A 13,888-nucleotide genomic window follows, 5' to 3' on the forward strand; every position below is an offset into this window, starting at 1 on the left:
GCAAGTCTTGTCATGTCGCATAATCTAAATTACTTTTAATGTCAGCTGACATAATGCTTTGCACTTTTTTTAAAAAAACTGGAAATACTTCAATAACCATCTTTGATGCTGATTTCAGTTCATGTTTCTTTGTGTGAGAAGCCTCTATCTCAGATCTAAGATCTAACAGACATGCTGTGTGTTCATATGGAAGTAACTTAGGCCCTAAAGTATAGCTTGCTTTACCTTTTTTGCTCTTCATTGGAAATACCATTTGCAAAATGTGCATCTTGTTGTAATCATCATGTTAGCCATTGCCATATTTGGAGCTTGATTTTGGGGCCAGAAATGTTCATCATTTCACAAAAAAACGGACTGCACTGTACGTTGTTTAATATGCAAACAAATAAATCTGCTAATTAATGCTAATAAATTAGTAGAATTTCACTGGCTAAAACTGAAGCACAAAGCTCTTGAATAACTGGATTCAGTGAGTACAGAGGCAGGAGTTCCTGGAGAGCTAAACAGTAACTAGTGTGGCCCAAATAGACGGATGCATGCGTAGCTTTTGGTGGTTATGTCATATTCATGCAACATTAAACAGACCCCAAAGTAAAAAGCTAATCTGACCCTTTCCAAATCCTCACTTCTTTCAAGTAACTGCAGTGGACTGGCTTTTCATTTCTTGCAGCTCTCCATTTAACGTAAGAGCCAGTGTTCCCAGCCCCTCCCTCCCTCCCCTCCATTGCATTTGCCTCAGCCTGCATCTGCTCTAGAGAATCCTACTGACCTACATTCAGCTGCAGTTTACTGCCGGCTCCAGCCTGTGCTGCATGCAGTCCTCTGCCAAAACCAAATCCACGCTGTTCTTGCACATCAGTGCTTTGACCCACATCTCCATGGCAACAGCTCCATAATGCCATGGCAGTGTAGTGGCGGCTGGTTAGGGCTAGTGAAATAGGGTTCCCTGACCTATGCAGTAGGGAATGTTGGGGTTGCACTCGCCCTCCAAAAATACCACCACCCTTTCACTTTCACTCTGATGAGGGGATTAGCAAATACACGATAAAATACCTCCATGAATTTAGGGACTCCCCAACACTGAGCTGGCCTTTTTCTCATCTGTCATTGCCGTTTAACAATGATAAAAAATTTTCTTGCCTCCTTTAAGCTATCCTGATGATTCCCGTTGCTCCTCTCATCCTGTGCCATATGTTCCCACAATTCCCTGCCAGATTTTTCACCTCACGTGCTGCATCGCTCTGTCACTGTTCCTTCCTCTATGTTTTCCCGCTGTTACTGCTACTACCATAAATGTGAAATTCCAAAACGGGGCAAAGTGTTTTTGTGTGAGGATTTCAGTGGAATACGCTCATATTTCTCCACAGGTAGGGACTGAAAGGGACTGAGCAGCGACAGAAAAGGGCTGCTAGCTACAGCAGATTCTCTGTGAGGAACCTTGGAGTCATTTTTGACCAGGATATGTCCTTCAACGCACATATTAAACAAATATGTAAGACTGCGTTCTTCCATTTGCGCAACATCTCTAAAATTAGAAATATCCTGTCTCAGAGTGACGCTGAAAAACTAGTTCATGCATTTATTACTTCCAGGCTGGACTACTGCAATTCATTATTATCAGGATGTCCAAAAAACTCACTGAAAAGCCTTCAGTTAATCCAAAATGCTGCAGCAAGAGTACTGACAGGGACTAGAAGGAGAGAGCATATTTCTCCTGTTTTGGCTTCCCTTCATTGGCTTCCTGTTAAATCCAGAATTCAAAATCCTGCTCCTCACATACAAGGTCTTAAATAATCAGGCCCCATCTTATCTTAATGACCTTGTAGTACCATATCACCCTATTAGAGCACTTCGCTCTCGCTCTGCAGGCCTACTTGTTGTTCCTAGAGTATTTAAAAGTAGAATGGGAGGGAGAGCCTTCAGTTTTCAGGCCCCTCTTCTGTGGAACCAGCTTCCAGTTTGGATTCAGGAGACAGACACTATCTCTACTTTTAAGATTAGGCTTAAAACCTTCCTTTTTGCTAAAGCATATAGTTAGGGCTGGACCAGGTGACCCTGAATCCTCCCTTAGTTATGCTGCAATAGATGTAGGCTGCCGGGGGATTCCCATGATGCATTGAGTTTTTCCTTTCCAGTCACCTTTCTCACTCACTATGTGTTAACAGACCTCTCTGTATTGAATCGTATCTGTTATTAATCTCTGTCTCTCTTCCACAGCATGTCTTTATCCTGTCTTCCTTCTCTCACCCCAACCGGTCGCAGCAGATGGCCGCCCCTCCCTGAGCCTGGTTCTGCCGGAGGTTTCTTCCTGTTAAAAGGGAGTTTTTCCTTCCCACTGTCGCCAAAGTGCTTGCTCATAGGGGGTCATATGATTGTTGGGCTTTTCTCTGTATCTATGAAGCGCCTTGAGGCGACATTTGTTGTGATTTGGCGCTATATAAATAAAATTGAATTGAATTGAATTGAATTCTCGCTGCTCACTCAAAGAGGAAGAGGCAGTTTGGGTTCAGCTCTCATTAGAAAGTTGGCCCCTATCACCGTATCCCTGTCTCTGGCCGGCTGAGCCCCCTGGAATAGGACTGCCCCCTGTTTGATTTTTATCACAATAATGCACTGTCACTTCACATTTACACTGGGTGAAACTTACCCCACCAACTGCCACCACTCGGTTCAGATAACACCAGTGACAATTGGCGCTCTGTCTCTCTGTGTCTTTGGGTACCTGCTGCAGCAGCTTATAACGTGGCTGCCAGACGGCCCCCCAGGACATGCAGATCCCACCCATAGATGTTCCATGTAAAGGTCTGCTGACAATACAAACTGTTAATCTTACTGATAAAACAGTTTTCTCTGAAAACTACATACGTGCTACAAGAGAAACTCCAGCTATATACTTTAACTGGTCTCATAGTTGCATCTCTTGCAGAGTAAGCAAGCACTCTATAATCACAAATAATCAGATTCATAGCAGACCTGTAACTAATGTTTGAAGTGGATTCAAATAATTATGTACCTATTTCACCAACAAAGGTGTGTTAGGTATTTAATTCAAGTATATGCTTGAAATAATGCATGTTTCTTTGAAAACAGACCTTTAAAAAATGAAAACAAAACAAAAAAAATAAATCATCTTCCAGCTTTGAAAATATATTTTTCTTTTCTTTTTTTAAACTCTTGTTCTTGTTCATTTATACTCTGTGAAGAAAGTCTTGAAATTGTCATTTTCTACCTAGAATCACCTTCTGTGCTAATCTGAGTTTTATATTCAGTATCATTTCAGCTTGTGTTGTCCACTGGTATGAGCAGACTGAATGGTCTCTTCATTTCTTTGGAGGACACATGTGCAGCTGTTTGCTTTTGTCAGTGTGTGAAATTAGATTCTTCTCACTCTTGTAGTGCTTCGTTCCATCAGCCTTTTACCAGTTCAGACCTGTTTTCTTTTCTTTTTTTCCCATGCATATGCCAAAATGGGAAATCACAATGTGCCAATGTGAAGGTTTCCTTGGGGTTATTTGTCTGATATTCCATCTCTGCCATTTTCTCTGGCCTAAACAAGCTTTTCCAGTCTGTCAGCTTTATTCTGTGGTAACCAGAGAAAACAAGGTCAGTTGAGCTCAGTACAACTTCTGAAACTAATATTATAAATGGATTTCAGCCCAAATATAGATTGTTTTCACAATTTTCACATTTTGGTTGTAGTTTCTATCATTGATAGAGGCAACCATGGTAGGTTATTAGCTGTTATTCTAGTCACCTTGTTTCTTCTCACTACAACTGGTTTTATGCAGTTTATATTTAAAAATGTATTTTTAATAAACATATTTAAAGGGGTAATTATTTAGTTATTTTCTGTGCCATGTCCTTTAGAGGGACAGTACAGTATTTTGGCTGCTGGTTTATCCACTGAAATTAGTACAATCAAGTTTATTCATTTAAATTATGTGTAAATTCACTGGTCCTTATAGCACTCAAAGCGCACACAGCAGTGGCACAATGAAATAAAGACTATGTCAGATTGAGTTCATTCAATAGTGGACATTGGTTGCACAGAGATGTTTTGCTTTGGCAGCAACTTAAACAATTGAGTTTATTGAATACGAAGTTATTCGTATTCAATAAACCTGTGCATTTTGTGTTGACATTAAACTTGTATGTGGATATTTTTTCCTCCATTTTAACTGAATTAATGACAAAAATCACATAGTTGTCACTCCATCCGCCCGCTTGTCCTTTTCGGGGTTGCAACAGCTGGAACTTGGCAACAGTTGTTTGTTCACATGAGCACAACAGAATGCATCATTGGTTATAGTGGAGGAAAAGCTGTGAGAAGGATGTGACTTTCAAATGGCTATAATGTCAAGCATGGACAGTGTCAATGCATGCCTACCTCCCTCATGCAATACTTTGTACTTTGGGACAACTTAGTGCATAGTTGATTTTTCAATGACCAGACAAGCACATAGTGATTTTCGTGCAGCCCCTGGTTCCCAGCACCGCTAAGCCTTATAATAAATCCAGCCTCAGCAGTTGTAGTCCAGCTGTTGCGTATGAGTTGGGCCATAATCACAGATTGATGTGTGAGCTGATGTGAGCACAGGCTGGGGCTTCACACAATGTACCACCCAGAATGTCTTGAATTGCCTAATCCTTTCCCACCATTGTGCACATATCTCTATGGCTACAAGTGACAGCTATCATTCTCATTTTTGTTACTTATGCCTTAGTTGAGACTTTTGGTTTAGTTGCTCTGGTAATGCTGTTTGTGCCCTAGAAAATGCTGGCCTTCTTCAAACACCGCTTGTTTTTTTTTTTCTTCTTCAAACGGTTAGAGTGTTGTCTTAATGTGACTTACAAAAGCGTCTTTGATAGCAGTCCTCTCCTGCCAGACTCTGGTCACTTTTTAATGGGGTTTTGACTAACCTTACTGCCAGTGCTGTAGCAGTAGCTACACATCCAAACAAGCTAAAATGCAACCTTTACACTTATTAAACCTACTCAGTAACTCTAAGCTCCCTCAACTAAATCATGCTCTTTTAAAGGAAATGTCATTGATTTGTTGACATGTCACAGCTCAAATTAACCATTGGATGAGTGCATTTTATGGTTTGGTATTAGCGTCACTCATATCTTTTACCACATGGATGATGTCAACCAAACAGACGCTTGTCATACTGGATGACTGATTAGTCACTCCGGTTTTCTTTCTAAAACTGCATCCAAACAGAAAGCAATTCATACTATACTCGAAAGGACCTGGATTAGTGTCATCATGTAACTATAATAAAAATCAGTGTTTACTTTTAGCATGCTTTTTTCAGACCGATATACTACATGGCTACAGTTTCAGACAATAAGCTTAGCTTGTGTACAAGTAATCCTTCCATTCCACTAAAACGGCTTGTTTTATTGACAGTGTCTTCCCTGTTAGATAATATTCATTTGGAGTGGCATCTCTGTGCTATGTGGCAGCGATCAAATAAACATAGGCATTACATTAAATAAAGATATATGTAGACTGGAAGTTGGTAGTAACCAATGAATTGCAGAGTATGGCAGAAAGCTGCTTTTCAAAGACATTTATTTCCTTGTTGACCTTCTTTGTGAAGTGGATGAATAGTAGCAAATGTTATTTATGAATGCACATTTTCTTTGTCATAGCTGATGAATAGGTCACATTATATGACCCCCAAAATGTTGGGATACTGTAAAATGTAAATAAAAAACTGAAAGACGTTTTAAAATTTCCATAAATCCATATTTTATTAACAGTCAAATAAAGAAAATATAGATCTTTAAACTGAGAACGAGTATAGTTCATTTTGAATTTATGGCAGCAACATTCCTAAAATAAATGGGATGGGGCCATGTTTACCCCATGTAGCATCTATAAATGTCTGAAAACTCAAAAATTCTACTTAAGTACAATAACGAAGGATTTATACTTGTTGCTTCCCACCTGTGCAGTGGAGGTACTAACTTTCATTACTCTCACCTTCTTGACTGTTTGAGGCTGACTCATGTCTTGTAGCTGCACTGGTCTACTAATTAGGTCTGACAGAGAGCGATGGGAGCCAAGTAGTAATACACCTGCACTTTTTTTGCCCCCCCCCCCCCCCCCCCACCCCCACCCCCTCACCCCCCTCACCCCCTCACCCCACCCCACACCTCCCACCCCACACCTCCCAGACATTGAGGAAACAGGACCTCCAGACTAGGTGTCTTTTGTCTCTTCGAGAACTCTGGGAAGTAGCTTGGGGAGTGTGAACCTTAAGGTGTGAAGCAGTTGTGTACTGAGGCTAGACTAATTTTATAAATCTGACAATATCTCAGCTTGCTGCGATGCATGCAATTTATTTTGAAAACGGCACAAGTGGGAATTTCTTCCGAATGGGTAATGTCGGCATGTTCACAAGCGTTTTATTTAATTTAACTAGTTTTCTTTCCAGGGTTGATGCGATCATTTTATTTAAAAATCGGGATTTCGCAATGTTGAACTAAGGCAAACCTGTCTAGACAAATGGTAGGGGGTGGGGTGTAGTAAGGTTGATGGTGGGAAACAGGACCTCCAGACTAGGTGTCTTTTGTCTCTTCGAGAACTCTGGGAAGTAGCTTGGGGAGTGTGAACCTTAAGGTGTGAAGCAGTTGTGTACTGAGGCTAGACTAATTTTATAAACCTGACAATATCTCAGCTTGCTGCGATACATGCAATTTATTTTGAAAACGGCACAAGTGGGAATTTCTTCCGAATGGGTAATGTCGGCATGTTCACAAGCGTTTTATTTAATTTAACTAGTTTTCTTTCCAGGGTTGATGCGATCATTTTATTTAAAAATCGGGATTTCGCAATGTTGAACTAAGGCAAACCTGTCTAGACAAATGGTAGGGGGTGGGGTGTAGTAAGGTTGATGGTGGGAAACAGGACCTCCAGACTAGGTGTCTTTTGTCTCTTCGAGAACTCTGGGAAGTAGCTTGGGGAGTGTGAACCTTAAGGTGTGAAGCAGTTGTGTACTGAGGCTAGACTAATTTTATAAACCTGACAATATCTCAGCTTGCTGCGATACATGCAATTTATTTTGAAAACGGCACAAGTGGGAATTTCTTCCGAATGGGTAATGTCGGCATGTTCACAAGCGTTTTATTTAATTTAACTAGTTTTCTTTCCAGGGTTGATGCGATCATTTTATTTAAAAATCGGGATTTCGCAATGATGAACTAAGGCAAACCTGTCTAGACAAATGGTAGGGGGTGGGGTGTAGTAAGGTTGATGGTGGGAAACAGGACCTCCAGACTAGGTGTCTTTTGTCTCTTCGAGAACTCTGGGAAGTAGCTTGGGGAGTGTGAACCTTAAGGTGTGAAGCAGTTGTGTACTGAGGCTAGACTAATTTTATAAACCTGACAATATCTCAGCTTGCTGCGATACATGCAATTTATTTTGAAAACGGCACAAGTGGGAATTTCTTCCGAATGGGTAATGTCGGCATGTTCACAAGCGTTTTATTTAATTTAACTAGTTTTCTTTCCAGGGTTGATGCGATCATTTTATTTAAAAATCGGGATTTCGCAATGATGAACTAAGGCAAACCTGTCTAGACAAATGGTAGGGGGGGGGGTGTAGTAAGGTTGATGGTGGGAAACAGGACCTCCAGACTAGGTGTCTTTTGTCTCTTCGAGAACTCTGGGAAGTAGCTTGGGGAGTGTGAACCTTAAGGTGTGAAGCAGTTGTGTACTGAGGCTAGACTAATTTTATAAACCTGACAATATCTCAGCTTGCTGCGATACATGCAATTTATTTTGAAAACGGCACAAGTGGGAATTTCTTCCGAATGGGTAATGTCGGCATGTTCACAAGCGTTTTATTTAATTTAACTAGTTTTCTTTCCAGGGTTGATGCGATCATTTTATTTAAAAATCGGGATTTCGCAATGTTGAACTAAGGCAAACCTGTCTAGACAAATGGTAGGGGGGAGGGTGGGGTGTAGTAAGGTTGATGGTGGGAAACAGGACCTCCAGACTAGGTGTCTTTTGTCTCTTCGAGAACTCTGGGAAGTAGCATGGGAGTGTGAACTTAAGGTGTGAAGCAGTTGTGTACTGGCATTGTTCCTGGAGAAGGTATTTAACCGAGACCTATGCGAAGCTCAGGGTGAACTCAGCATTCGTCGCGACAACATCACTTTCTTTGAGACCATCAAAACTATCATCGTTCTTTATAACATGGACATCTTAAGCGGTAAGTAAAACAAAACCTATTATTGTATTTTTAAAAGTGTTATGTTAACATATTATAGGATATTCAAACTATCTTTTTTCCTAAAACAAAAGCTTAATTTTCAGGAGTTCGGGAGAACGGCACAGCACCCTTTTCTTTAGAAACGGGGGATTTTAAAGATGGAACAACATCTCTAACAGGCACAAGGTGTGTACAGAATTACGCGATTTTTAATCGTATGTATGTTTTAAGCTTGCGATTGTTTTAAATTATATAATAACAGAGTTTTTCTTTGATTTGTTCCAGGGTTAACAAACTGAGCAGGAAAACATTCAGACACCGCGACCACAGAGCCCATCCTTACAAAAGGTATGTATACAACGGGGTGTATAATTGTGTATTTAAAAAAACAGCAAATGGGTTTAAACAATTCCAAATGTTCTAAAACCGACCGTTTTACACATACAGAGCCACGCCAGAGAACCTTATGTGCGGAGAACCAGGGCCGTCAGGAATAACGCACACTACAAGGTATATATATAAATTAGATAAAAAGAGATAGAGAGGGAGACACGCTTATTCTGTTTGAAATGGGTACATGTATAAATGTTTTAACACATATCTATCTTCACAGACTGCAGCACAGTACCCCTCCACATAATGATCAGGACACCGTACTCCAGACGTTTTTGGAATGTTTAAACAGTATCGACCTCCCAGAACAACAAAAACCTGGAGCTTTGTGCAACAGTGGAGAATCAGAAGCGATCTTCATCAGCGGTCCTGCAACACCCCCGAGTGAGTGCTTGCCTCGTGATTTCTCTGATGTTTTTGAATACAGTATATCAGATTTCGATCTTGTTCATATACCCACCCCACCAGAATGTGTCAGAAATAGCATTGATTCACACGTAGATTTTGAAGACGACGGTATAACAGACTCTCAAATATCAGAGGCGTATGATGCTTACATGAAGGTTTCAGACGCTCAACCTGTTGAACAGAGTCATATAGCTTCATTAGTTGATAAATTATGTTTGATTGAAGCTAGACTCAATCAATACCACCAAGAAGCACAGATACAAAACCAACAGTTTATCAAATTCATAAAAAAAGTGTGTAGTACATTAGACATCATCTGCAGCAAAATTTCAAGTCCCTGACTTTTAAAATCCAGACCATGGACCCTCCAAATAAATTATTTAAACATAATAACGGAACCTCCAGTCCTGTTAGATGTTTTGACTTAGAGGCTTTTATGCAGTGGGCTGAAGAAACAGATAACAAATTAGACAATATTGTAGCTAGACTTAATAGTGTGCCTGCATCAGCCTCATCTGATACACATCCTCGTCAGACTGTTCCTACGCCTGCTATTGCTGATGGGTCTATTGTTGTTGTTAATAATAGTGGTAGTACATCAGGTGATGCTCGGACCACTGTTGTTACTGATGCTAACCGTATTGCTGCTGCTGCTGCTGCTGTTATTGAGTCTGTTACCGCTTCTACTAGTACTACAGACGCACATGCGTGTCCGGGCACCGCTGCAACACCACACACCCCCTCAGTCATTGTAAATTTCTCACAAAGTGATACTATCGTGATTGAGCCCGTTGTGCAATCTGGATCTGGCAGGCGCTCCCAGCCACACATTAGAGAGATACCTAATTTTAATGCTCGCGAATTGCGTGAGCGCCTTGATTTTAGGGGTATAAGTCTTGATCATCCAGAACAAGTACCTGCGCGAGTGCGCGAGTGCTTAGCCAATGTGGTAGACCGAGCTGTGGCTGGATCTCAACAGGGCAGCGTTCTAAACGTAGTCCTGCGTGGCCCCTCGCTGGCTTCAGATGTTCAGGCTGTTTTAAACGCTGATGATCGGTATGATCCAGAGCTGTTTCTCGATCGAATTGCACAAGTTATGCAGAGTAATGATGAATCTATCGGTGATGATGAATTAGAGTTTATTGTCACGGTAGCTCAGAACAGTAGTGGTGGAGCTCGCTTAAGACTGGCACAAATCCCTTATGATGAGATTCTCTCAAAGAAAGGCAGACATTTATACACACCAAACAACACACACAACAATTTGTGCTTCTCCCTATGTATAGCACATTCATTAAACTCATCAGCCTCTGAGCTAGAAAAACTCGCTACAGCTAAACGGATGCATGCTGAAGTAGGTCTATGTGACAAGCAGCAAGTATCATTCACAGATGTCAGTAAATTTGAGAAGCACTTCAACATTAAGATTGTAATCTATTACCACACAGAAGGGCGTAAACGCCTGGAATGTTTTTTCACACATGAAGAGCCAAACACAAACACGTTGATGATGTATCTCCATAATCAACATTACCACATGATTTTAAACCCAACCGCTTTTCTTGGTGCATCCTATGTGTGTAATTTCTGTTACAGTACATATAATTCACCATTACATCATTCCTGTAAACATAGATGTAACACATGTTATACACTCTGTCAACACCACAGGGGTCCCACAGTGAAATGCAGCGACTGTAACCGCATCTGCAAATCACAACACTGTTACCAGCAACACAAATTACCAGAATTAAAACACAACATGATCCCCTGTGATAATATGAAACATTGCATGCACTGTGGCACCACATATAAAGAATCCAAGAAATCGCCACACAGATGTGCCCAGCCTAGATGCGAGCACTGCCGCGAGCCTAAATTAACCGGAGACTCCGACCATCAGTGTTTCATACAGCCTGTTGAAAAACAGAAGCCTACCGATAAATACATTTTATATGATTTCGAGACTAGGTACCACAACGGTAAACACGAGGCTAACTTTGTGTGTGCGTCTGATCTGAAGGGCAATAAGTTCACATTTAACACATTAAAGTGTGTGGAGGCGTTTGTGCAACATTACAGACGCCCAAGGTTTCGTGGGTACACTTTCATAGCACATAATGCATCTGGCTTTGACAACTACATACTCCTCGAGTACTTTGTCAGACAGTGCATAACACCTAGTGTCATAATGAGTGGCAGCCGTGTGATTTTGATGTATGACAGGGACTATGACCAGCGATGGATTGATTCGTTCAGCTTTTTGCCCATGGGCCTTGCCAAAATACCCTCTGCTTTAGGTTTTCAAGATCTGCAGAAGGGCCATTTCCCACACAGGTTTAATACGAGGGATAATGAGCATTATGTGGGCCCGTACCCAGACCCCTCCTTCTACGGCTATGAGTACATGTCTGAAAGCGATAAGGTGCGATTCATGGAATGGTACCAGGTTGCCTCACAGAATCCCTTTGATTTTCAGGCTGAACTCAGGCGTTACTGTGTTAACGATGTTGATGTCCTGCGTAAAGCATGCAGCATTTATCGTGACACGTTACTGGGTTGTACACAAGTTGATCCATTCATGTATACCACCTTGGCTGCATTTAGTATGGGTGTGTATAAAACGCTGTTTCTGCCTAGAGACACGCTCGCTCTCACGTATGACGGGGCATACGTTGAGCAGAATAAGACGTTTTCTAACGTCTCTATCGAATGGCTTCAATATGTGTCCCACACCACCAACAAAGTGGTAAAACATGCTCTCAGAGGAGGCGAACAGAGGGTTGGACCGTATTTTGTGGACGGTTTTGACCCCACAAGTAATACAGCTTATGAATTTGCAGGATGTTTTCACCACGGCTGTGTTAAATGTTACCCCGAGAGCGAAGTTAATCCTGTCAGCAAAGCATCCTATGGACTGCTGCATCGCATGTTTTGTGACAAAGTTGATGCACTGAGATCACAACACAGTGTGAACGTAATAGTGATGTGGGAATGTGAATGGGCTGCCTTGAAGCAGACAGACCCTACAGTTGTGGCTTTCATGCACACATACAGAAAGCCAGAACGCATGAATCCCCGAGACGCTCTTTTTGGAGGTCGCACAAATGCTATAAAGCTGTACCACAAGACTGGTTGTGATGAAAAAATATTTTACTACGACTTCACCAGTCTCTATCCCACAGTGCAGTCTAAAAAAGACTATCCTGTAGGACACCCTCAAGTCATTTACACCAACTTTGACAAGCTAGAAAATTATTTCGGCTTTGTTAAATGCACAGTGCTCCCCCCTAAGGGTCTTTTTCACCCCGTCCTTCCCTACAGGTGCCACGGAAAACTGATGTTTCCACTCTGCAGCATGTGTGCTGAAGACCAAAACCAGCATACTGCATGTGGACACAGGGACAGTGAGCGGGTATTGAAAGGCACTTGGGTCTCATTTGAGCTTGAAAAAGCTGTTGAGAAGGGATACAGGGTTCTTGCTATTGATGAGGTGTGGCATTTCCCCAATAAGACCGACACATTGTTTAAAGACTATGTGAAAGCCTTCCTAAAACTCAAACAGGAGGCCTCGGGGTATCCTGAACACGTCAAGACACCTGACGAACAGAAGAAGTACATAGACGAGTATTATGAGAAGGAGGGAATAATGCTAGACCCATCCAAGATTTGTGTAAATAAAGCTGTTCGTAACTGTAACAAGCTGTTGCTAAACTCGTTATGGGGTCGTTTCAGCATGAGGTCAAATATGGCATCATCTGAGCTCATTACAGACCCTTCCAGATTTAGCCAGCTAATGTTTAGCGACCAGTACGACGTGCGTCAGTTTTGTTTCATCTCTGACGACGTCGCAATGGTGCAGTGGCGGCATGCTGATGGTAGAGCTTCCCGTGTTAAGGACGTTAATGTTTTTGTCGGGGCCATGACCACTGCACACGCCAGACTCATGCTGTATGATTTGCTAGACAACTTGCAGCAGCGCGTGCTGTATTGTGACACGGACAGTGTCATTTTCACGGCACGCCCTGGCGAGTGGATGCCTCCTCTAGGTCCGTTTCTGGGGGATCTCACAAGCGAATTAGACTGTGGAGAGGGTGGTGTGGAGGATTACATAGCGGAATTTGTTTCCGGTGGGCCAAAATGCTACGCGTATCACACATCGTTGGGCAAGACCCAGGTCAAATGTAAAGGCGTGACACTGAACGCACTAAACTCAAAAGTTGTCACCCATGAATCCTTGAAAGGTTTAGTCCACAAGTTTGTAACCAATCAGACATCAGACGCACACCTAGTTGCCGTGTCTGATAGCATCAGACGCGATAAAAAGAAGCTTCATTTGAAGAATAAAACCATTGTGAAAAAAGTTAAAGTTGTTTACAATAAGCGCCGTGTGCTCCCAGACTATACAACCGTACCTTATGGATTTTAAATTAGAACAGGGGTTTGACGCCCGGTTGCAGCACCCGTTCAGTATGGTGGTCAGCGGTCCCAGTAACTGCGGCAAGACTTTTTTTGTTAAAAGCATAATTGAAAATTCTTCCCGGATTATATCATGCAGCATTGACAATATTGTATATATATACTCATGCTGGCAGCCATTATATGACCAGCTTCTTAAGATAAGAGACATAAACTTTGTTAACGGTATACCCGAATCTCTTGCTGATGACACCCTTCTTCCTGCAGAAAAGAACAATTTGTTAATTATAGACGATGTAATGAACGATGCAGCTAACAATTTAGAAGTTCAAAATGTGTTCACAAAGTATGTGCATCATAGGAATTTGAGTTGTATATATCTAGTTCAGAATTTGTTTATTCAAGGAAAATCCAGTAGAACCATTTCCTTGAACACTAACT

The 13,888-nt window shown here is 41.7% G+C and overlaps 1 protein-coding gene across 1 annotated transcript; it reads left to right on the top strand.

The window, feature by feature from the left end:
• The first annotated feature begins 6,168 nt into the window (after positions 1-6,168).
• On the top strand, positions 6,169-13,517 carry LOC146502727 (uncharacterized). The gene is made up of 4 exons (XM_085134376.1): positions 6,169-8,413; positions 8,513-8,575; positions 8,675-8,737; positions 8,841-13,517. The coding sequence occupies exon 4, from the start codon at positions 9,387-9,389 to the stop codon at positions 13,455-13,457; it is 4,071 nt and encodes a 1,356-aa protein (XP_084990502.1). The 5' UTR covers positions 6,169-8,413; positions 8,513-8,575; positions 8,675-8,737; positions 8,841-9,386; the 3' UTR covers positions 13,458-13,517.
• The last annotated feature ends 371 nt before the right edge of the window (positions 13,518-13,888 follow it).

Source organism: Neolamprologus multifasciatus, chromosome 15 (genome assembly GCF_963576455.1).
Source record: "Neolamprologus multifasciatus chromosome 15, fNeoMul1.2, whole genome shotgun sequence".
Lineage (NCBI taxonomy): Eukaryota > Metazoa > Chordata > Actinopteri > Cichliformes > Cichlidae > Neolamprologus > Neolamprologus multifasciatus.